This window comes from Lithobates pipiens, unplaced genomic scaffold, assembly GCF_037356315.1.
Source record: "Lithobates pipiens isolate NorthernLeopardFrog02 unplaced genomic scaffold, aLitPip1_a1.2 Scaffold_10, whole genome shotgun sequence".
Classification (NCBI taxonomy): domain Eukaryota; kingdom Metazoa; phylum Chordata; class Amphibia; order Anura; family Ranidae; genus Lithobates; species Lithobates pipiens.
In genome coordinates this window covers 213,174,391-213,198,399 of record NW_027507686.1, presented here as the reverse complement: position 1 = coordinate 213,198,399, position 24,009 = coordinate 213,174,391, and the positions used below count along the sequence as shown (strand labels likewise).

Sequence of the window (24,009 nt, the reverse complement as noted above, 5' to 3'; positions counted from 1 at the left end):
AAAAAGTACTGTATAACAGTTTGGATTTTTTTCTTCCTTTATTATAGTCAGGATTACAAAAACAAAACAAACACATATAGTCACGAAATATAATATTTAGTATTTTCATATTTAGCCAGTTGGTATTACTGCATTAATGTGTTTACCTCTGTATTTTTAGGTGCCTTGCATAAAGTAGTATGTTGTTTACAGAGCTTCATAGCTTAAAGGGCTTGCAAACCCTCGTGTTTTTTCACCTTAATGCATCCTATGCATTAAGGTGAAAAAACACGTCAGTGACTGGCCCCCCAGCCCCTCCGTTTAATTACCTGAGCTCTGGAACTTGATCCATGGGGACGTACTGTCTCTCTGCCCGGGATTCTTGGCTCTTGATTGGATAGCTTGATAGCAGCGCAGCCAATGGCTCCCGCTGCTGTCAATCAAATCCAATGATGCGGGTGCCAGGGGGCGGGCCGAGTCCTGCATTCGGCCTCTATGGATGCCGAATGATCGACTCGGTAGCGCGCCCGCAAGGTAGTCCCCCGGGAGGGCACTTCTCCCAGGGGGTTATCTGATGCGGGGAGGAGCTGCAAGAGCTTCCGGGGGACCCCAGAAGATGGTGTTTGAGGCCACTCTGTGCAAAACAAGCTGCACAGTGGAGGTAAGTATGATATGCTTGTTATTTAAAAAAAAAAAAATACAAACCCTTAGGGCCGGTTCACACTGCAGGCGAGGCGAGGCGACTCCGACTTGCCTCGCCGCGACCTGCCGCGGCCTCGGCGGCGACTTGCAAATGACTTCTGTATAGAAGTCAATGCAAGTCGCCCCGAGGTCGCCCAAAAGTAGTACAGGAACCTTTTTTCTGAGTCGGAGCGACTCGAGTCGCTCCTCTCAGAACGGTTCCATTGTACAGAACGGGGGCAACTTGCGAGAGCGAGGCGAGGCGAGTCGTGTCGCCTCGCATCGCCCGCTGTGTGAACCGGCTCTTACAATCACTTTAAGCAGAAATGTACCCACAAGCAAATAAGTCTGGTGGAAGGGTCACTCTTCCCCTTCTTTCCCGCCACCTCCTGCTGTCTGCAGCTTTCCCCATCCAAAGTCTCAATTAGTGAGACAGAGTGCCCCTCCTGTATTAAATGCATGCACAGCCAAAAGTTTTTTTCTTTTAGTTTTGGATAGAGATAGAAATTTTAAAGTGGAAATAAACTCCCATGGCTAATATCTACCTTTAGGTAATCCTATAATAAGTACCTATAGGTGCAGTAAATATCTCTTAAATGTGCACCCTTTAGGAGATATTTACTTGTGAATGTGACGGTGATGCCAGCGGCGCATGTTCTCTGAAGGAATGGCATGCCCATGCTGTTCCTTCAGAGACCTGTGCCGTGACGCCATTGCGGTGCAGCCAATCAGACAGCTGGAGGACAAAAACCTGGAAGGAAGATGAAAATGGAAGTGGTGACAGCTCGTCACAGGAGGGCTTTGTTTTAAGGTTAGTTTCACACAATGGGCTAGTATGCAATGCTTACTAGCACATTATAACTTTACCTTGCAGGTTAAAAAAAAAAAAAAGCATGGTGGTTTTCTACCGGTTTAAAATCCCTGTGAAGATTGTGTGCTGTCTTTGTCCTGCTAGGAAGATTTCTCTTTATTTTCTGTCTTGAAGATGCAACCAGAAGTGAAAAACACACTCCCCAAAAAGAAAAGTATTTACTAATAAATGTTTTGTCTATAGTAATTCATTACAGAAAACACTATGGGGTTGATTTACTAAAATTAGAGAGTGCAAAATCTGGTGCAGCTCTGCATGGTAGCCAATCAGCTTCTAACGCCAGCTTGTTCAGTTAAGCTTTGACAAAAAAAAAAACCTGGAAGCTGATTGGTTTCTATGCAGAGCCGCCCAGATTTTGCACTCTCCAGTTTTAGTTAATCAACCCCTATGTGTGCATAACCACGGGCACAGGCGTGTACTCACGTAGGAGTTTGAATGTATTTTTTAAAACGTTACATTTCACATTTAAAAAAATATGCCCATAGGCATGTGTAAGTGCACTGTGTTGACGGTTACACATGCTCAAGAGGCCTTAAAAGGTGTGAGGCCGCGTACACACGCGGGGACTGTTCGCCCAACTTTGTCCGTCAAACAGTTTCAGCAAACAGTCCGCTCAAAATTAGCATGGACGGACATGGCCACACACGACGAACGAACAGTTTGCTGAAACCGTGCGCGATGACGTGAACGGCACGTACGACGGGACGAAAAATACGACGTCCTATACACTGCATTATAACTTTCGGCGTGTAAATCCTTTCTGAGCATGCGCGGAACTTAGTTTGACGAACAAGCCTACACACGAGGGGACTGTTCGCTGAAACAAAGTTTCAGCGGACAGTTTTTCGGAAATTCCGAAAAACCTTGTTCAGCGGACTGTTCGCTGAAACTGTCCGCTGAAAGCCCACACACGAGCGGACTGTCCGCCGAAACACTGCTCAGCGGACAAAGTTGGGCGAACAGTCCCCGCGTGTGTACGCGGCCTGAGGCTTCAATTTGGTCTTAATTGGCAATAAACAAAGAAATCAATATTATGGACACTGACCGAGCAGAGGAAGTTGGCTCAGTGATTTGCCGATGCATCCGAACATTGTGAACACAGTTTTCCTTGTTGCCACTCTTGGCTTCCAGCGGGATGTCGGGGGAGGTGTGGCTGATCTTCATTGATGATTCTGGGAAAAGAGGCGGCTGCCCCAAATAGTTGTCGCTGTAGTCATGCTCATTTGTGTCGCTGTCTGTATAATTCAGGTGCTCGTGTTCTTTGCTCCCTTTCAGGCCTCGTTCTCGCCAGGGGATCCAGCAAAGCTTCCATGAGACAAACAAGGAAACGCCAAAGAGGGCAAGTCCACAGGCTGTGACCAAAAGGGACAGCAAACTCACCGAAACATCTGCAAAAGAAGAAGACAAAACACAAATAAATGTATTTGCATCTGAATTAAGCCAAATTCAAAGGTCTAGTTCTTTGAATATTAGAAACTCTTTCGAAATCTGCCAAACTTTCCACCTTGTTACTTCAGGTGGTACAGTACTGTAGAGTGATATATTATACGTGACAATTTTTATTACATGCCGAATACCGATGACGTCATCCATACTTATGCGTACGCTGTTGGGAATACACATTTATTATCTAATATTTGCAGCCAGGAATTTATGTGGATATCAGCGTAAAACCTTCTTCCCTTCTTCCCTAATGTGCTCCCACAACCCTACAAAATGCACATGTCGATGGGGGACTTTGTCCATGGCTGCGTTTTTCCATTCAAACACAATACCGTTTTTGAACTTCCATGTGTATTGCTTCTTCAAAGTCAATAGGATTTTGCTGACCTGCATTTGACTTATGTACCAAAAACAATGCTCACTGGCATAAGCCCAAAGAGTGTAACTGTACTAATGACGAAAAATGTCCTGCGACTTGGGATAGTCATTATCTTAACAGTGAGTCAAAGTGACAAAAGTTTACTGAGAGCAATGTATAGTTGTCCCTGGCCGCTGTCCTTCTTTAGTGACACCAACAGTACAGTTTATATGTGGGGATTTATATTCAACACCAGCAACAAAGTCAATGGATCTATCTACATATAGTTGCCTCTGGACACCAGCTTTCTTTAGTGACACCAACAGTACATTTTATATGTGAGGATTTATATTCAACACCAGCAATAAAGTCAATGGATCCATCCATGTATAGTTGCCCTGGCCATTGGCTTTCTTTAGTAAGGCCAACATTACAGTTTATACGTGAGGATTTATATTCAACACCAGCAACAGAGTCAACAGATCCATCCCTGGCCACCGGCTTTCTTTAGTGACACCAACAGTGTATACAGTGCCTTGCGAAAGTATTCGGCCCCCTTGAACTTTTCAACCTTTTGCCACATTTCAGGCTTCAAACATAAAGATATAAAATTTTAATTTTTTGTGAAGAATCACCAACAAGTGGGACACAATTGTGAAGTGGAACGAAATCTATTGGATATTTTAAACTTTTTTAGCAAATAAAAAACTGAAAAGGGGTATATACACATATAATCAACACCGGCAACAAAGTCAATGGATCTATCCACGTATAGTTGCCCCTGGAAACCAGCTTTCTTTAGTGAGATCAACACAATTTATATGTGGGAATTTTTATTCAGCACCAGCAACAAATTCAATGTATACATTGGCTTTGTTGCTGGTGCTCAATATAAATTCCCACATATAATTTGTATTGTTGGTGGGTATCATAGGGAAGTCAGCATTGCAACCACATATTCTTGTATGGTTTTCACCCTTCCTGAAAAATGTATTTACGACTTCTTTGGTGAGGTCAGGTAACTTACACATAACTGCTGATTCGTTACTGAAAGTTACTCCATTTTGTGCTTCATCCAATGCCATGACCACAATCTGTATTTTTTTTTTTTAGATCTTTATGTAGAAGATATCAATTTGATGCAGCCTTCTCTCTTCATAATGCAAGTGTATTGGTTAGTCAAATCACTGAAAACTCTTTGTCTGGCTGATATTTTATCTTAAGTTAGATAGAGTCATTGTAGAATGTCATCTATCTTGCCTCTAGAGTGGGTCCGCTGCAAGTATTTTTGCGTGCACAGGACCGGCGGTGGCAAGGGTGCATTTTGCCCCCCCCCCCCCCCAGTGTGTAATGAGGATGCAAAGTTATACATTCCCCATTTCCTCTCACTGGGCATGGGCAGCTGGCAGGTGAGAAAAGCTAAAAAAATCCATGCTACGTCTGAGAGTAAGGGAACAGAAGACACATATTTTACATATTTTAAAAATCCAAACCCCCATCCTGGTGTCCTAGGGTGACTGCTTTAGATGCTTATCTACAAATCTCTAAGTTTAATACAGAAGAGCGTGCATGTAAAAATGAGGGGATCACATTGTAAAAAAAACTGCAAAAATTTACTCAAAATATGACCACACTAAAAGTACACAATACTATGTCCAGGCATTACCTACATTTACCCTCAAACCCCCCTCTCCCCCTCTAGAGCATGTCCCATCCTCCCTCTCCCCCTCTAGAGCATGTCCCAGCCTCTCTCTCCCCCTCTAGGTCATGTTCCAGCCTCCCTCTCCCCCTCTAGGTCATGTCCCAGCCTCCCTCTCCCCCTCTAGGTCATGTCCCAGCCTCCCTCTCCCCCTCTAGGTCATGTCCCAGCCTCCCTCTCCCCCTCTAGGTCATGTCCCAGCCTCCCTCTCCCCCTCTAGGTCATGTCCCAGCCTCCCTCTCCCCATCTAGGTCATGTCCCAGCCTCCCTCTCCCCCTCTAGGTCATGTCCCAGCCTCCCTCTCCTCCTCTAGCGCATGTCCCAGCCTCCCTCTCCCCCTCTAGAGCATGTCCCAGCCTCCCTCTCCCCCTCTAGAGCAGGTCCCAGAATCCCTCTCCCCATCTAGGGCATATCCCAGCCTCCCTCTCTCCCTCTAGAGCAAGTGCCAACATTTTTTATTTCTTTTAGGGGTCCTTTACACCAGCTTTGCTCTCTGTAGAGTAGGCATCATCCAGAGCACTCCTCAGTGTGTATGTAAAGGCTGTGAGGAGGAATTGTATAGCCTCCTCATTGCCTCCTCATTGCCTACTTTAAAGTACAACTAAAAGCAACACAACAGACGATGAAAAAAAAAACAGGGGTTATAACCCCCCCTCTATTCAAAAAACAAAACAAAAACATTTTACCTATAGTTCTGCTTTAACCCATTGAAGACTGAAGCAGTGCACCACATGCAGTTGTGATGGCAGAGCGGCCCCATTCATGGCTTGGGTCACATTCAGCAGCCGCCACCAAAAATGACAGGGGGTATAATTCCTGCCACTGTCATGAAGCAAAGTATCATGGCTACAGCATGTCTACATCCCTGGCAAGCTAAAAGAAGTAGTGGTTGGTGTGCAGTAAAAGCCAGGCCCAACCATGGGGCTTCCCCCCCAAACCAGTACTTTGACCAAGCCTTTACAAAACATCACTAGACTTGTAAATGCAGGGGAAACTGCTGGGAGCTCATTGACATAGGCACACTCCCAGACAGCGACAGCCCGTCAATATGGAGCGCAGATGCACTGCCCCCCTGATCCATGTGGCCAGCTCCTAATTTACATGCAGGGTGCCAGACGCATGGATTCCAATGGGATTTTTTTTTAGAAGCACGTGATTAGAGCCTGAGGCTCTAATTGGCTTCAAAAAAGTGTGAGCCCACACCTACCCACCCAGTATTGTGACAATAGCGAAGTAATATTTTCTATTGTCTTCCTGATTCTCCTTCCACCAAACCTGGCTCAGGAAGCGGGTCCTGAGACCTGATTGGCCCGAGAGGAGAAGCAGTCCAATTGGCCGCTGAGAAGGAGGAGGGAGGAGACACAAGGGGAAGCCACGCCGCCGTGAAGCTGAGAAAGAAGGAAGCCCGTGGACATAGATGGGGTAAGTGCGGTGACCGATCGTGCTTTTTTTTTACCACTACTATTCCTTTATACTTGAAATTTTGAAATTTGCAAGTGCAGCAGTTTAGAAATTGGATGAAAGGTTTAGCACTGGGAAACATTTTTTGAAAGATAAATAGTGCATTTTATATACAACTATATAGATCAGAACAAAATGAGGGACAGATGAGGAAAGGAGGAAGAGAAGGACTTTTTTTTCAAATGAGGGACAGTTCCTCGAAATCAGGACAGTTGGGAGCTATGCACAGTGAATGGAAAGTCCCTTGGAAGAGTCATGGTAGCAGCATTGTTTTGCTAGGAAAGTGGATATGAACACATAGAGGTGTGAAGTTCGATATTCCAGCAGACAGGCTGACAATGTATATTTCCCTACTTGTAACATTTGTAAAGGGATAAAACATGGGGAAATGTGCATGTATTGGAAAGTTGTACAGCACATTTTATTTTTTAATTTTACTTTTGCCAAGGGATACAAGTTATTAGATTAGTTGTAGAATACTTAAACAATGTAGGGCGATCAACATCCCGAGCGTTAGAAAATATCTGTGAAGGAACCTTGGCTGGAACAAATCTTACATGTAACTGGGTTTCGATGGAGTGGAAAAAAAAGAGCAAGGCTCGTAAGTCTCTGAAGTGGGACTCAAACTCCACAAAATCTAATTAATAATGTATCCTGCATTATTTCACACACATCATTGCTCTTTTGAATCAGCAAAACATGTTTCAGTTACAGTTAATTCACTGCACTTTCAAGCAGCCATTATTTCCGACTTTATGTACTTAACCGACAGCGTTTAAACGAATCTTGCATATTGGTATTTTGTCATTATCAGTCTTCTACTCACTCACTCCGATAAAAAGGATGATAGAAAATTACATTTAATTGGATTTCCTCTCACCATCATTTATTTTATTAATGTGACATTTTTAACCATTTTTCCCATCTATTATGAATGGTTTACAGCTGGAAAGATGGCTTCACTGCCAGTTTCAAAACCATCTTTTCTGCCAGATGACTTCTGCCGTACATTTTTGGCTAGTTAATAAATCTTGAGAGCACCCCATACGTTGAATTAAAGTGTCACTAAACCCACATCATAATAATGGTAAAAAACAATATTTAGTGCCATGAGTTTTCATACTTAGCAATCACTTTAGCTTAGCTTTGGCAGGAGACTAAATTGGCGTATGTCTGGTTGGAGATGAGTTTTGCTGTGTGTTAGTACTAGATTGCATTTCTCAGCGTGCCACCAAAGGGGTTAGTGGGGACAGGGAGGCTATGATGTGGGGGTAGTACATAAGACAGTGACTAGAGCAGCCTTTTTCAACCAGGGTGCCCAGGCCCTGGGGTGCCTTGAGGTTTCTTCAAGGGTGCCTTGGCAAAAAGCTAAAAAATTGCCCAAAAAATGTATACAAGGCATTGTTTACCTACACAGCATCCTTGTTTGACCCTCCCCTATTTCCCTCCATCAACACTGGGGTCCCATTAGCTGAGTGATGTTGAGAAACTGAGGGAGAGGAGAAACACTGGAATACTAGTTAGTACCAGTATGGAAAAGTGTATTTGCTTTGGAAGAACAAATCACCTCTAATGTTGAATGTCCTACGTGTTTCGATGCTGCCACATTGTGCAAAACTATTAGAATATTTTTTTTTTTACATTTTCAAATGGGGGCCTTGAGACTGTCCATAATTTTAAAGGGTGCCTTGAGACTGTCCATCATTTTAAAGGGTGCCTTGAGACTATCCATCGTCTTAAAGGGTGCCTTGAGACTGTCCATCATTTTAAAGGGTGCCTCGAGACTGTCCATCATTTTAAAGGGTGCCTCAAGACTGTCCATCATTTTAAAGGGTGCCTTGGGACTATCCATCATTTTAAAGGGTACCTTGACTGAAAAATGGTTGAGAAACACTGGACAAGAGAATGATCAGGTTCCAACAGAGATTGGCAAGCAAAGCAGCAGAAGTGAGGTCAGGACAATCCAGGTTGGCAAAGTGCAAGATGGCAAATGAAAGGACAAGTTTAAACAGAGGTACGGGGGCAGGAGGTAGGCAAGTGAGTAATCAGAGAATTTTAGGTAAGCAACAAAACAGACTAGTAGTATATACTGCTCTTTTGCACAGTAGAATTCCCGAAAGAGATTCACAAAGCATGATGAATTTTTTTTATAGAGTGTGCACTGTAAGGGCCAGTTCACACCACATGCAGTCCAGTGAGTTTTTTTCTGCATCACAAATGCATCAAAAATGCATGGAAAGTAGGTTATATGGTTTTCAATGGCATAGTTCACACCAGTGCTTGCAGTTCCAGTGCGTTCCAGTTCCAGAAAAAGTAGAACATGCTGTAAAACGCATAAAAAACACACTGGAACGCACCGTAACACACCGAAATGCACCAAAATGCACTGCAACACACCTAAGGTTAAGAAAAAAAAGGGGGAAAAAAGCACGGGACTGCATCAAAAACACACTGGAACGTATCAAAAACACGCATGCAGAAAAGCACCTGGAACACATCCAGACTGCATTTCTGTGGTGTGAACTGGCCCTAAAAGTAGTTGTCTTGCTATCGGACTGTCTCTCTCTAATTGAACATCCACACAGGACCTAATACACTAGAACACAATATTTTAAATACCCTCAATAAGGCCACTTTCACACTGAGGCACTTTATAGGCGTTTTAGTGCTAAAAATAGCACCTGTAAAACACATCTCCTGTCACTCCAGTGTGAAAGCCTGAGTGCTTTCACACTGGAGCGGTGTGTTTGCAGGACGGGAAAAAAAATCTTGCAAGCAGCATCTTTGGGGGAATTTAAGAGCAGTGAACACACTGCTCCCAAAACACCCCTGCCATTGAAATCAATGGCCAGCGTTGCCAAAGCACCTGCAAAGCGGTTCGGCAGAGGCGCTCTGCGGGTGCTTTTTCAGCCACTAGCAGGGGTTAAAAGCGCCCCGCTAGCAACTGAAAAGCACTGCTAAAACTAGCAGTGCTTTACCGCTAACGCTACTGTCACGACAGTGTGAAAGTAGCCTAAGTGTACCTTAGTTATATAAATGACCTTATGCCGCTTTCAATATTCAGGCAGCAGCCCTAATGTGATTAGACCACTAGAGCACATGCCTTAAGTAAAATGTTTGGAGGCACATACGAAAGGCAATATGCCAAGAAGGAGAAGAGAGGAGCTGTATAAAATGGGACATAACCAGAGTCCCTTAAGTTGTTTGTATTGCAGTGGCAATGCAGATGGGGAAGGAAGTCACCAGGGCGGATACCCATCTCATTGGACACTGGTACCCCACGTGACCTTGGTGGCCATCTTGGGTCAGGGCAATGTCTATTTAAGACTCTGGCTCCTGGGTTTGGTGTGATTTGTGTGCATGGCTAGTGTAGGGACGGGTTCTCGACTGGCAGGGACAGAGCATATAGCGGCAGGGAGAGGTTCCAGAGTAGGAAACGTGAAGGGTCTATGCTATCTCCACTTAAGAAGCCTCCAATTTGGATGTGGATCGACCAGGCTGCATTCTACTCTTCTTTGCAGAAATCTCAGCATCATCTCAGGATACACTCCTCTGCTACAGTTTCATAAGTGGCTTCAGTCAGCTGTGCCTACCCTCTGGGCTTAGTTGTGCATTGTTGGAACTTTCTTAACACATTGTTCTCTTTCATCTCGGCCTCCTGTGTGTCGGATCTCTGCTCGCCGACATATCACAATGCACCCTACAAACATGTGCATGAATGATGTTGAAACCTTAATGAAATTAATCTTTTCATGTTTTAATCTGATCCTACATCCTACTCTAGGAATGCTTAACTGTACACAATGCTATACACACATTCAGAGAAATCATTTGTACAAAAAACTCTGCAAGCATCCAATTGCTAAGAACATCATCCATTATTGAATCTTTATTTTTCATTGGTCCTATAGGGTTTCCATAGCTGCATTTTTAACCTTTGATGCATTGAAACCATGATATCAGTTTCATAAATCTTTCTGTGTGGTTAAAGCCAGGAAGTTCCGCATCGATTATGCATTCTAATATTCATATCATTGCAGACATCTCACACGTGTTTCTACTTGGTTTGAGACATTTATAGCTTACTGAATTCTATAAATGACATGTCTGCAACTTGTAGTGCAGTACACTTTGGGGTGCATTTATAAAGCAGCAGTATTTTCTTAGAGGGGACCCAGTGATTCTTGGGGACTCTTTAGGACATTTCAATGAATGGGGTATAAAAGTGGCGGGAGTAGGAAGCATAGTCACGTGGCCCATCATGTGTTGAACGTCTTTTCCTATCACAAAGTGATTGCCTCTTTATGCAGAGAACACGCTGTAGAACACTGCAGACTACAAATCTCAGTTTTGTATTTTATGAATGGCACCCAAAATGCAGCTGCGGTATGCAGCAAATACTGTGGTGCTTTGCAGAGGCGTAACTAGAGCCTTCAGGGCCCCAGACCAAGAAACTATGAAGAGCCCCCCTGACCTGAACACTGTGCCCTTACTTTGGAGCCTTCGGCTCTTCCCTCCAGGCCTGAGGCCCATTCCCACTGATCTCGGGGCCCTTTATTCCCATTGCGGGGCCTTTATTACGGTCCTGTAACTGGAGCCTTTCACATTATCTGCAATGGGTCCCCTTCCTACCATCTTGGCCCCGCCTAGTGGTGGAACGCCAGGGCCTGTTCACAATTGCTAACTTTGCGACCCTGTTAGTACCACCACTACTTCTCAGTAAAAAAAAAAAACAGTGCATAGACCCTACTGCACTTAAATTTTTTATTAAGGACATTTAAAAAACATAATCCAATGCACTCCTAAAGAATGCACTTTGTTTCAAATCCATCAATAATCTCTCACCAGATCCACGTCTTCTGAGATCCCTTCTGTGCACCAGATGGATGGTCTGTCAGTATGGCTTTCCTTTCACTTCTGAAGCTGGTAGAGAGGAGGGTGATGACTCAGGGAAGACTAGAGCGGGTGCTCTCCAAACGTACAATTCGGCGGTAGCACAGAGAGAGTACCCAGCTATGGTAAGAAGCCGGCGCCCTTTTGTACAAACAGGCGGATAGCTAGGGAAGGACTGGGGCTGTCAGTTAGTGTGGAGTGCCTGATACTGTCTATATAAGCAGGTCGGCGGTAGCCCTGAGCAAAACCCTATAGAGGAAGCCTGCGCTGCTCTCTAAAGGCGGCAGAACGCCAGGGCCCGGTCGCAAGTGTGACCTTTGCAACCCAGGTAGTTCCGCCACTGGTGCCTTGGGACTCTTCAAACATTTCAGTGGGAAAAAAAGTGGTAGGAGGAGGAAGCCTAGTCATATGACTTTTCATGTGAATAAGCTCCATAGGACACCGTGGCAGGCTCCACATATTTGATTATATTTTAAGATACCTACAATGCATTATTGACTCTCTGTTATAGATGTAGTCCTTATTTTTGAAGCCATCCATGCTGACCTAGCAACAGCTCAGCTGTTCCGCCACCATGCTGTCACACAAACACTTGTCAGAGTTTTCTTCGCCAGGACCATGCACGCTGTACTGTTCATCAGGAACCATGAAACATTTGTATTATGACCCTGTTAATAAGATCTCTGCTCAAAGGTTGCTGTGTAGAGGGTGAAAAAGGTATTTTCAATGGTATCACAATGCACCTAGCCAGCACCCCTCAATGAACCATCTGTGTGTTGTGGTGCACTGTTAAAAAATGGTGCATGTCCATTAAAATAGTTTTTTGGCAGCATGTTCAAAATTAATGGGACACTTTAGCACAAAACGAGAACAAGCAAAATACTCCCAACCTAAAGTCTCTTGCACATGGGCATCTGAGCAAGTGCTACATAAATTCCATCATATTTTCCCTGCCTGGAAAGCAAAGGTACTGCCTTCAGCCACCAATAGACATGAATGGCTGTGCGCAGCTGTACTTGGGTATATGCTGTTGCTCGCATAAACATACAGTATCTCACAAAAGTGAGTACACCCCTCACATTTTTGTAAATATTTTATTATATCTTTTCATGACAAATTACACTTTGCTACAATGTAAAGTAGTGGGTGTACAGCTTGTATAACAGTGTAAATTTGCTGTCCCCTAAAAAAATAACTCAACACACAGCTATGTCTAAACTGCTGGCAACAAAAGTGAGTACACTCCTAAGTGAAAATGGGCAAATTGGGCCCAATTAGCCATTTTCCCTCCCCAGTGTCATATGACTCATTCGTGTTAAATTTGGTGTTATCGCTCTCACGCTCTCATACTGGACACTGGAAGTTCAACATGGCACATCATGGCAAAGAACTCTCTGAGGATCTGAAAAAAAGAATTGTTGCTCTACATAAAGATGGCCTAGCTATAAGAAGATTTCCAAGATCCTGAAACTGAGCTGCAGCATAGTGGCCAAGACCATACATCAGTTTAACAGGACAGGTTCCACTCAGAACAGGCCTTGCCATGGTTGACCAAAGCAGTTGATTTCATGTGCTCAGCATCATATCCAGAGGTTGTCTTTGGAAAATAGACTGAGTGCTGCCAGCATTGCTGCAGAGATTGACTATACGTCGCACACTGCATCAAATTGGTCTGCATGGCTGTCATCCCAGAAGGAAGCCTCTTCTTAACATGGTGCACAAGAAAGGCGGCAAACAGTTTGCTGAAGACAAGCAAACTAAGGACATGGAGTACCAGAACCATGTCCTGTGATCTGATGAGACCAAGATAAACTTATTTGGTTTAGATGGTGTTAAGCGTGTGTGGCGGTAGCCAAGTGAGGCGTACAAAGACAAGTGTGTCTTGTCTACAGTCAAGCATAATGGTGGGAGTGTCCTGGTCTGGGGCTGCATTAGTTCTGCCAGCATTGGGGAGCTACATTTCATTGAGGGAACCATGAATGCCAACATGTACTGTGATATACTGTAGCAGAGCATGATCCCATCCCTTTAGAGACTGGGCCGCAGGGCAGTATTCCAACATGATAACGACCCCAAACACAACTCAAAGATGACCACTGCCATGCTAAAGAAGCTGAGGGTAAAGGTGATGGACTGGCCAAGCATGTCTCCAGACCTAAACCCAATTGGGCATATGTGGGGCATCCTCAAATGGAAGACGGAGGAACGCAAGGTCTCTAACATCCACCTGCTCCGTTATATCGTCATGGAAGAATGGGAGAGGACTCCAGTGGCAACCTGTGAAGCTCTGGTGAACTCAATGCCCAAGAGGGTTAAAGCAGTGCTGGAAAATAATGGTGGCCACACAAAATAATAACACTTTGAGCCCATTTTGGACATTTTCACTTAGGGGCGTACTCACTTTTGTTGCCAGCGGTTTAGACATTAATGGCTGTGTGTTGAGTTATTTTGAGGGTACAGCAAATTTACACTGTTATACAAGCTGTACACTCACTACTTTACATTGTAGCAAAGTGTCATTTCTTCAGTGTTGTCACATGAAAAGATATAATAAAATATTGACAAAAATGTGAGAGGTGTACTCACTTTTGTGAGATACTGTAAGTATAGTGCATCCAAAAAATAGGAGCCTATGTGCTCTAACATGCACATGATTCACTGAGAGTCTGAATGGTCCCTTTGGCCTTTATTTACACCCTACAAAACCTAATGGTCCGCTTACATTATAGCATTGCAGTAATGCAACACCTGGCAATGCACAGGACGTGTTGTAGAGGATCCCTCCAGCACCGGAGCCCCAGGCCACATCCCCTTAGACTCAGAGGTTACCCTCAAGGGCCACCGACAGCCTCCTGAGCACTCCACCTCCATCTTCCACCCGACTGCCTCAGCTGGTATGACCCAGGAGTATTTTCAGAGGTGCCCGCACCCTGCCAGTCCACTTGACCAGAGATTGGTTGGGGCCCTCAGCAATACTCCAAGCAGCCCCTCCTAATCTCTCGCCCATTCCTCTAGAAGCTTCTCCAAGGTTCCAGCAGTGCTGCTTGAGTCATCAAGCCTCCCACAGTCACTCACCCTGACCCAGATTTGACCCAGGCTTGGCTGCCAGCCAAGCCAGATTTACCTACACTAGCAAAAAACTATTTACACTAGCACCTAACTAGCTAGGTGCTACACATGCGTTACTGTGCTTCAGTGCCACTCATTGTAAATGGCACCCCGATACATTAAGGCTTATTTATCATTAGCGTTATTGCTTACTGCACTCTGAAAAGTGGTGCAGAGAACGGTATAGCAGCAGCTGTGTGGCCCCACTGAACTCATTGGTTGAATCTGACAGGGCTGTCAAGCTTTGCACCTTAAAAGAGAAGTAAAGGATTTTTTTTTCCCCAATCATACTTACCTAGGTGAATGTAGCATGGGTCCAATGCTGCATCTGTCCCCCGACGCCTCCAAGCTGAGAACCGAGTGATCGACCACTGCCGACCCCTCGGTTTTCAGAGCTCCATGAACAGAGAGCTGCCAGTCACCAGTCTCTGTTCTTCTCCCTCTTTGCTCATTGGAGCGCTGAGCTGTGGAGGGGCGGAGTGGCCATCTCAAGCTCTTGGCGGCTTGCTGAGAGGCTGAGCCGGGTGTCAGTTCAGGCACCTGGTGGATCCCGACTCCTATTGTTGGAATGACGCAGTGCCTGGAATGACATTGGTGACATCAGCAGAGAGTGGACTTCAGACCGCTCTCTGCTGAAAACAGGTCACAGGAGTGCAAAATGAACTGCACTCCTGTGATCCATAGGATATGTACAGCCAAATCAGCTTTGGCTGGACTTCTCCTTTAAGTAAAAAATGCCAAGACGGCAATGCATCACGGGCGCAGCATGTGTAGCCCTGTTTGGCTGTATTGTTACAGTTCGGGTGTGCAGTTGAAAGGTGGTATTATCACAGCTAAACTATCTGTTTTTACTGCTGCCACCCATCTGAAAGATCCTTTAGGCAGTGCACCTACAGTGCATTAAGTTGTAACACACAGTAAGGCATTAGAAAACATGGTTCATGTTTGATTTTTGGCATGTTTTGACAGCAAGTTATTTTCAATGGTCTGCCTTAACGCAACACATGTTGGGTATTTATGTACCTCCAAAATGTAAATAGGCCCTAAATATCCAATCACAGTGTTTACCTCCTCTCCCTCCCTCCTTCCCATTTTGTGTAATACTAAATTGTGGATGTGCTTTTGTGGTTAACAAAACAAGAAATCCGCATCAAGAGCCTTACAATTTCATTTTGTTTCCTTTTAATGAGGATTAGAATGTCTTTAATGGGAACAAACAAGATGGCAGGTCAGCATCAAGACACTGTCAACTGATGATAGATTCATGGATCTGTTTCCACGGCAACGGGGAATGTGTAAATCAAGCCTGTCACCAATTACCTGGACTGTATATGTCTGCGCTCAAATATTTGTGGTGGGATAACTCCCTTGTAGAATCATATTGAAGGAGACTGATATAAGAATACATCAAAATGAAAAAGGACATTTGTCTCGATGTTCTATTAAATTGTTCGAAATAAAGGGATGTGAGACAAGATGACCTCCAGGTGCTGTAGATTGATTTGTCCTACATTACATTGATTAATACCTGGCAGTGAAGATGATTGGGATTCAATCCAGATCACACCAGTTTGTTTGATGGGTTTTGAAGTTTTTAGGATAAGGACTACTTTAAAGCTGAACTAATAGCTAAATCCAAAATTTAAAATATAGATATTGCCACCACTTTACCTTCTAAAGTATTTGTGTTTCTGTGCACCTAGTTCTGAATTGGTATGAGCTTGGATTTGGGTTTGGGTTTGATCTGAACCCTGAAGGAAGTTGTCCGTGTTGGGCCAATCAACTGCAGGTGGGGCCTATCCGCAGCTACATGTACACAAAGTGGCAGGGATACTCATGGCGACATTGACCTAACACGGCCATATGGCAATCTTGGGTTAATAACATTAATCCAAGAAGGTCATGTGATGATCTAGAGTGAAGAATGCCACGAGCATCCCTGCCACTTTAGGTATGTACAGCTCAATGACTTCACACCAATGGCTTCCTTATGGGTTTTGCAGAACATAGGTTCAGACCAAGCACAAACATAGTCCTGAAATTTACATAGCTTGGCACACCACTGGATCGCGAGTGGTCTTAGGTAAGAAGCAGCAAAGGATGGATGAGGTGATCTCCCTCTTCTTATCGTTATGTTCCATGATAGCATATGTACATGCAGCACAAACTGACTGGCCCAGAGTGCTGCCCCTACCACTCCCATTATGAGTGCTGCCCCTAGCACTCCCATTTTGAGTGCTGCCCCTACCTCTCCCATTCTGAGTGCTGCCCCTACCTCTCCCATTCTGAGTGCTTCCCCTGCCTCTCCCATTCTGAGTGCTGCCCCTACCTCTCCCATTCTGAGTGCTGCCCCTACCTCTCCCATTCTGAGTGCTGCCCCTACCTCTCCCATTCTGAGTGCTGCCCCTACCACTCCCATTCTAAGTGCTGCCCCTACCTCTCCCATTCTGAGTGCTGCCCCTACCTCTCCCATTCTGAGTGCTGCACCTACCGCTCCCATTCTGAGTGCTGCTGAACAAATGATTACAAGAGGCTGAAATCAAGTTATATTCAGACATATACACTGGTTGTATTTAAAGCTCAGCTCCAGGATACGAAAATCTTGTCTAAATACAAGAAGCCTGTGTATTTTTACTTAAATCTTGCTTTGTGTATACTTTCCAGATTTGTGCAGCAATTTAGTTTTGAACTTTGCTTCTGTGCAGCAGCTTCTTGTAATAAAGACCAGTCACGGTTGCTCTCTCCTTGTGAATGGTGACTGGTCTTGTCACCGCTCCCTCCGGTAGTTTTCTGCAGGCAGCCTGTAAATGGAGGAACTGCTGGGCCCTTCCCACAGCCCTGCTCTCTGCACAGGCTATGTACAACAAAGATTGGATGCCACTGCAAGGTTATAACTGTGCTTTCAAAGGCATTTGGTTAACACAAAGTCGATTTATATCCTCTGTGGTTATTGACAAATATATTTAAATGTGTTTGTGCCCAAGATTCAGCAAAATCTGCTGATTCAACTTTAATACCCTTTAAACGTATGCAAAATCTCGAGGCACCCCAGTTTAAAATGTAAATTTGACTAATCAATGGGAAATCTAGGCCTGGGATAATGGACACATTGCCTTGACAAAATAACTTTGTATCAGAAGCCCTCCTTCACTTCAGAGGTTCCATCACATCAGAGGCCCCCTTTTATATCACAGTCCCCCTGACGCATCAGAGGCCTGCGTCTACATCAAAGTCACTCCTTCACTTACCCCATCATGTCGCCCATTGCATCAGAGGACCCCTATATATGAGAGGCACCCCATCACATCAGATGCCTCTATACATCATTAACCTCCTATACAAGGGTCCACCCATCACAGCCCCCAGTCACATAGGACTCCCATCACGTACCCCCCCCCCCCCCCCACCAATCACACAGTTTCCTCGTCACATTGGTAGAGGGCAAGAGGTGGAGAAGGTCTGAAGGAAGTGAACTTCTGTCTTTTCCTAAATGCTGAGGGGGCCTTGCATGCAACCTGCCCCAAATCAAAATTATCCTTTGCCATGGCGCTGGCGAGTTGGCTACCATCATCCGCAGCGACAAATGACCCCATGCATCCTGGCCCTAGAGCATCATTGGTTGTTATGGTGCTGATGGCCAACTGATATGCACCCTGAAAACACATGATACCTATCTAGGGCAAACTGGGTCCTGTGTTTGCAGCAACCTGGGGGAACACAGACAGCAAACCAGGGTGCAGTAGCACCCTAGCTGAGAAACACTGTCTTGAGGCCTAAAATGTGCACTTTAAATTGGTTGGAAGCTCTTACATATACCCAGAGAACTGACTAGCCACAGGTGATACACAGAGATGAAACAAATACTCCTACATAAGTTGTACCTTTTTATCTGCTGACCTCTCTTCTGTACAATAAGAGATTAGACTGGCACCACACTGGGTGCTTTGGATTGAGGAAAGTGCACACTGTTGAGCAAGGTTTCTCAACCAGGGTTCCAGGAATGGTTTCTCTAAAGGTTTCTAGGGGTTCCTTGAGCAATACGCAATTTCTACCTATCAGATAGGTTCCTATTGACACCATTGATAATTTTGGTAATTCAATTGTATGGATCACAACAAGATGTGTCAAATACTGAAAGAAATGGGAATTCCAGACTACCTCACCTGTCTTCTGAAAAACATGTATGCAAGTCAAGAAGCAACAGTTGGAACAGGACATGGAACAACTGACTGGTTCAAAATGGAGAAAGGAGTGCGGCAAGCATGTATATTGTAACCCTACTTATTTAAATTATATGCAGACTACATAATGCGAAATGCCAGGATCGACGAATCACAAGCTGGATTTAAGATCCCTGGGAGAAATATCAACAACTTGAGATATGCAGACGATACCACACTAATGGCAGAAAGTGAAGAACTAAAGATTCTCTTAATGAAAGTGAAACATGAGAGTGTAAATACTGGCCTGAAATTGAACATTAGGAAAACTAAGATAATGGCAACTGGTCCCATCATTCCTTGGCAAATAGCAGGAGAAGAAATGGAAACAGTAACAGATTTTATCTTCCTAGGCTCCGAAATCACAGCAGACGATGACTGTAGCCATGAAGTTAGAAGACACTTGCTTCTTGGGAGGAAAGCAATAGCAAACCTAGACAACATTATAAAAAGCAGAGACATCACACTACCGACAAGGTGCTGTATAGTCAAAGCTATGGTATTCCCAGTAGTACTCTATGGCTATGAAAGTTGGACCATAAGGAAGGCTAAACGTCGAAGAATTTATGCTTTTGAACTATGGTGTTGGAGAAGATTTTTGAAAGTCCCTTGGACGGCAGGATGATGAAACCAGTCAATACTGCAGGAAATCAACCCTGAATATCACTGAAAATCACTGGAAAGACAAATCATGAAGCTGAAACTCAAATACGTTGGCCACCTAATGCGAAGAAAGGACTCACTGGAAAAGACCCTGATGCTGGGAAACATGGAAGGAAAAAGGAGAAGAGGATGCCAGAAAACAAGATGGATAGATAGCATCATCGAAACAATGAACATGAAGTTAAACAAGCCCCGGAAAGCATTGGAGGACAGAAAAGCCTGGCACGCTATGGTCCATGAGGTCACAAAGATTCGGACACAACTGAACAACAGGCGGTTAATTCTTCCCAATGACCACAAGTGTAAGGAGTATGCTACCCAGTGACCTTCACACTAATGTATCATGAGTTGTAAATGTAGCAAAGTACCAGAACTCTTTATGCCTAATAGTTACCTCCAGGGTTAGGGAGAGCTGACATCCTTCAGTGTAGAGTGGGTTACAAGGCATAGTGGGTGTAATGCAAGATGAACAGGTGGGTGCCAGACACTTTTTGAATGCAATGAGATTTATTGTCTCTTAAACAGAACGTTGGGAGAGAGGGTTAGGGCCAGGACACCCTTGGGTAGATGCAAAGATAATTAGCAGACTCCGAGACTTCTATAGGTAAACAGTTATACAGGGGAAAGCCTCCAGCTCAAGCACTGTCTCCTATGGCAACAATCTTGTAGCTGCCACTAACTGTAACTATTTGCAACACAAACAGTTCTCTTTTCCCCACACTCCCTCACTGTGGGTCTTCACTCAACAAGCTCCCAGTCTCTCTCACTAGACTTCAGATCTACTAGCTACTGGATCTCTGGAGCTCCTTCACAGTAGCATTTAGTATCTTCCTCAAGCGTTGCCCCCGCTTCTGTGCTGGGTCCCTGGTTTGGCACTCACAGATACTCTTCAAGCTTCACTCCTGCTGACACGTTAGGTCCCTGGCTTGGCACTCCACAAGCGTCACCTCTGCTGTCCCACTGGGTCCTTGACTTGGCACTTGCTGAAGCTTTCCCACTTCTTCACCCTCTCTGGCTGGCGAGAAGTCTGCTCTGGAACTGGCCTCAGCTTACTCGCGGAGGTCTCCGGTAGCAAGGTGAATGGCCCCTTAGTGGCGACAGCTTCCCCTATACCTTCAAACATGACTTGTTCCCTGGCCAGCGGAACCGTTACTTTTGGTTGGACTACAAGCCCGCAGTCCCAACCCTACGCTTCTTTTCCTGCTTCTGGATAGGCCCTCAGACAGCCTAGCAGCCCGATGTTCCTGGGATAAGCCTTAGGTTTCTGGCCCGGGGCAATACAACACACGTCATCCTAGGTAGCCATCCAGGTGGCACAGAACCCCAATCACCTGAATCCACCCAAATAAATAAGCTCTTCCAGCAGGCCAGGGGTTTAAAAAAAATCCCTGCCCATTGGCTGAGACACCCCATTCATTCCTAATCTGTCCTTGCAATGCCCTTGTCTTATCTAATGTTACCAGATACCTGGCCACCTAGTGACAGAAGAGAGAAGAGCAACAATTCTTTAATTAGGGGGAAATCAATTGATCTCCTAAAAATTGGCCAAGGCAACTATCACTTGGCAACTGTAGAGGGATATATATATATATATATATATATATATATATATATATATGTGTGTGTATATATATATATATATATATATATATATATATATATATATATATATATATATATATATATATATATATGTATATATATATATATGTATATATATATATGTATATATATATATATATATATATATATGTATATATATATATATATATATATATGTATATATATATATATATATATATATATATATATATGTTATTTTTTTTTATTACATTTTTTTATTTATTTTTTTATTAAAAATTGGCCAAGGCAACTATCACTTGGCAACTACATGTATTAGCAACCCTGCCTAAACATCAGGGTGCTACATAAATAAAGTAAATTTTAACATGGGGTTCTCTGAGACCAGAAAATTATTTCAAGGGTTCCTCTGTGTTGATAAGGTTGAGAAAGGCTGCTGTAGAGGGATATATATATATATATATATATATATATATATATATATATATATATATATATATATATATATTTTTTTTTTTTTTTTTTTTGAGGTTTTCAATAACTTTAACATATGAATAAAATGCAAATACAGCTGTGGCAGCAAAAGAGTTAATCACAGCAAAGTTTGTGAACTTATCCTGAAAAAAAAGTCTCTTTGCAGTGCAGATCTCCTTGCCTTCTCTACTTATCTAAGTACCTTCATCAGTGAAAAGAGGTCCCCAGCACTTACGCTAATACAAAACTGACCTTCGCAAAACTCCGTCAACCCATGTCATGCAATAAGCAAGACTTTGAAATCTGTTTCCGTGTAAACAAACCTGACAGCCATGAAAAGGTGAGATTGGTCCATTTCATTTTACCACCTGAAATATTTCTTTTGTGCTGCAATAACTTTATTTTTTCATGTACCACAACATATGAATAGTTTCAAACAAAACATAATCTGATGATAGATCAGTGTCTAGACTTTCTTTTATTAAAAAGTACAGGAGGAAAAAAAAAAAGCTTTCAAAGGGTTTATTGTATACACTAATACAGTAAGAAGAAAAAAAAAAGTAATATGGGATGATAAAAGCTTTTGCCCGAACAGTGACAAAAGAGAGCTCACTTTTTATGTCCACGCAAATACGATTTAAGAAAAGGAAAGGTCTTACTGAGGTTTGAACAACTTCTGAAGAGTAGGATTTTTTTCCTTCGATAAGATTCTATCTAATATGGTAAAAAAAAGACAGAGGCAATTAAGTAATTTAAGCAGATTAAAGACTAGAATATTGCAGCGTTGGATGTCCTAATTCTATTCAAGGTATGAAAGATGACTCAAATAATTTAGAATTCAGTCACTAGAACTAGATCTTGTCTTTTGCTGATAAGAAAGGAGAAGGTTTGGATTTTATGGTCCAGAGTAATTCAAAGGGTTTGTAAACCCTCGATTTTTTAAAATAAAAATAACAAACATGTTATACTTACCTGCTCTGTCCAATGCTTTTGGACAGCACAGCCCCGATCCTCTTCTTCTGGGGTCCCCCCGCTGCCACTCCAAGTCCCTCCTCTCCATCAGGTGCCCCCACAGAAATCTGCTTTTCACGGGGGCACACGTGCGGGCTTGCTTCCAAGTCCTGCTGCTATGTCCAATTACACAGACAGCAGGACTCGGCCCTGCTCCTGTGTCACAGCTTTTGATTGAAAGCAGCAGGAGCCAATAGCCAATCTGTCTAATGAGGAGAGCGACAGCAGCTGGAAGTCACTGCGCTCATATACATTACTGAATCGGTTTGGGCTCAGGTAAGAAAAAGGTGGGGTCAGGGTGGGAGCTGCAGCATAGAAGGTTTTTCACTTTAATGCATAGAATGATTTCATTTTGGATACTTACTGAAGCCCATCTCTTCCTGAACATTTTTATTTGCTTTGCCAGTGAGGCTGTCCATCATATTAACAGTGCTCTACAAGCACTGCTTACATGTTCTATGGTTGCCATTATTTAATGAGGGGGGTCTTTGGCCATTTATCTCCTTCCCCCTGTGCAGCCTTACTTGGGCAACAACAATATTATTTTCTTTCCACCCTGGTTTTACATAGTTAAAGGGGTTGTAAAGCTTTGTTTTTTATTTTCTAAATAGGTTCCTTTAAGCTAGTGCATTGTTGGTTCACTTACCTTTTCCTTCGATTTCCCTTCTAAATGTTTTTTTTCTTTGTCTGAATTTCTCACTTCCTGTTTCTCCTCAGTAAACTCCACACCATCATCCGAGTGGTGTTTAGTCAGCCAGAACAGCTTACTGAGGAGGAACAGGAAGTGAGAAATTCAGACAAAGAAAACAAAGAAAGAAAACATTTAGAAGGGAAATCGAGGGAAAAGGTAAGTGAACCAACAATGCACTAGCTTAAAGGAACCTATTTAGAAAATAAAAACAAACCTTTACAACCCCTTTAAGTTACTTTATGAAATTGCTTATATTAGGCCAATGCATATTGCTCCCTTCTCCATGACACTGTGGCTTAGCTTGCTTTCCATCCCAAGCAGGTGGTACGTCTTCAGCTGTGCAAAGACAGCCACATTCACTTCTATCAATTGATCCTCTATGATTTTTCGTAGGAAAGACATACCTCTATGTAAGATGCTATGCCCTGGCTCAATGCCCAGAATTATGCCTCAACAATAGGGCACAAAATGCATCATTCCATTAACAGAGATTTCAGGGTGTTACCATAACAACTACAACCAGGATCAGCCCTATCCAAGGTAATTGAAAATAAAATTAAATAAAACATAGATAAAATAAACATCAAATGGTGGTAAACAAGGTCTGACTGTATAAAATATTAAGCTTTCCATTTGCTGGCTTCTTTTATATTTATTGAACTGCAGTTATTAAAGGAAAACTGTTGTTTCACTCAAACTATTATTCGATTTCCACTTCTGTAATTGTATGCAAAAATGTTTGCTAAAATATCTGCAGAATTTAAAGTGCCTTCTAGGTGAGGCAACCAACGGGACCGAAAACAGGAGAGAAACTCATTGGAGGGGTGTGGCAATGCCACCCTCAGTCGTAGGTGTACACTTTCAACCAGCAACTTG

The 24,009-nt window shown here is 43.5% G+C and overlaps 1 protein-coding gene across 4 annotated transcripts in view; it reads right to left on the bottom strand.

Moving 5' to 3' along the window:
* Nucleotides 1-24,009, bottom strand: part of SYT9 (synaptotagmin 9) — a 298,848-nt gene that overhangs the window by 179,802 nt on the left and 95,037 nt on the right. For all 4 annotated transcript variants that reach the window (XR_013263751.1, XR_013263752.1, XM_077460915.1 and 1 more), the window contains exon 2: nucleotides 2,577-2,919. Coding sequence is in view for 2 of the 4 variants with exons in the window: in XM_077460915.1 (XP_077317041.1) it covers nucleotides 2,577-2,919 (343 nt within the window). In the remaining 2 variants the exon portion in view is untranslated. The remainder of the gene's footprint in view (nucleotides 1-2,576; nucleotides 2,920-24,009) is intronic.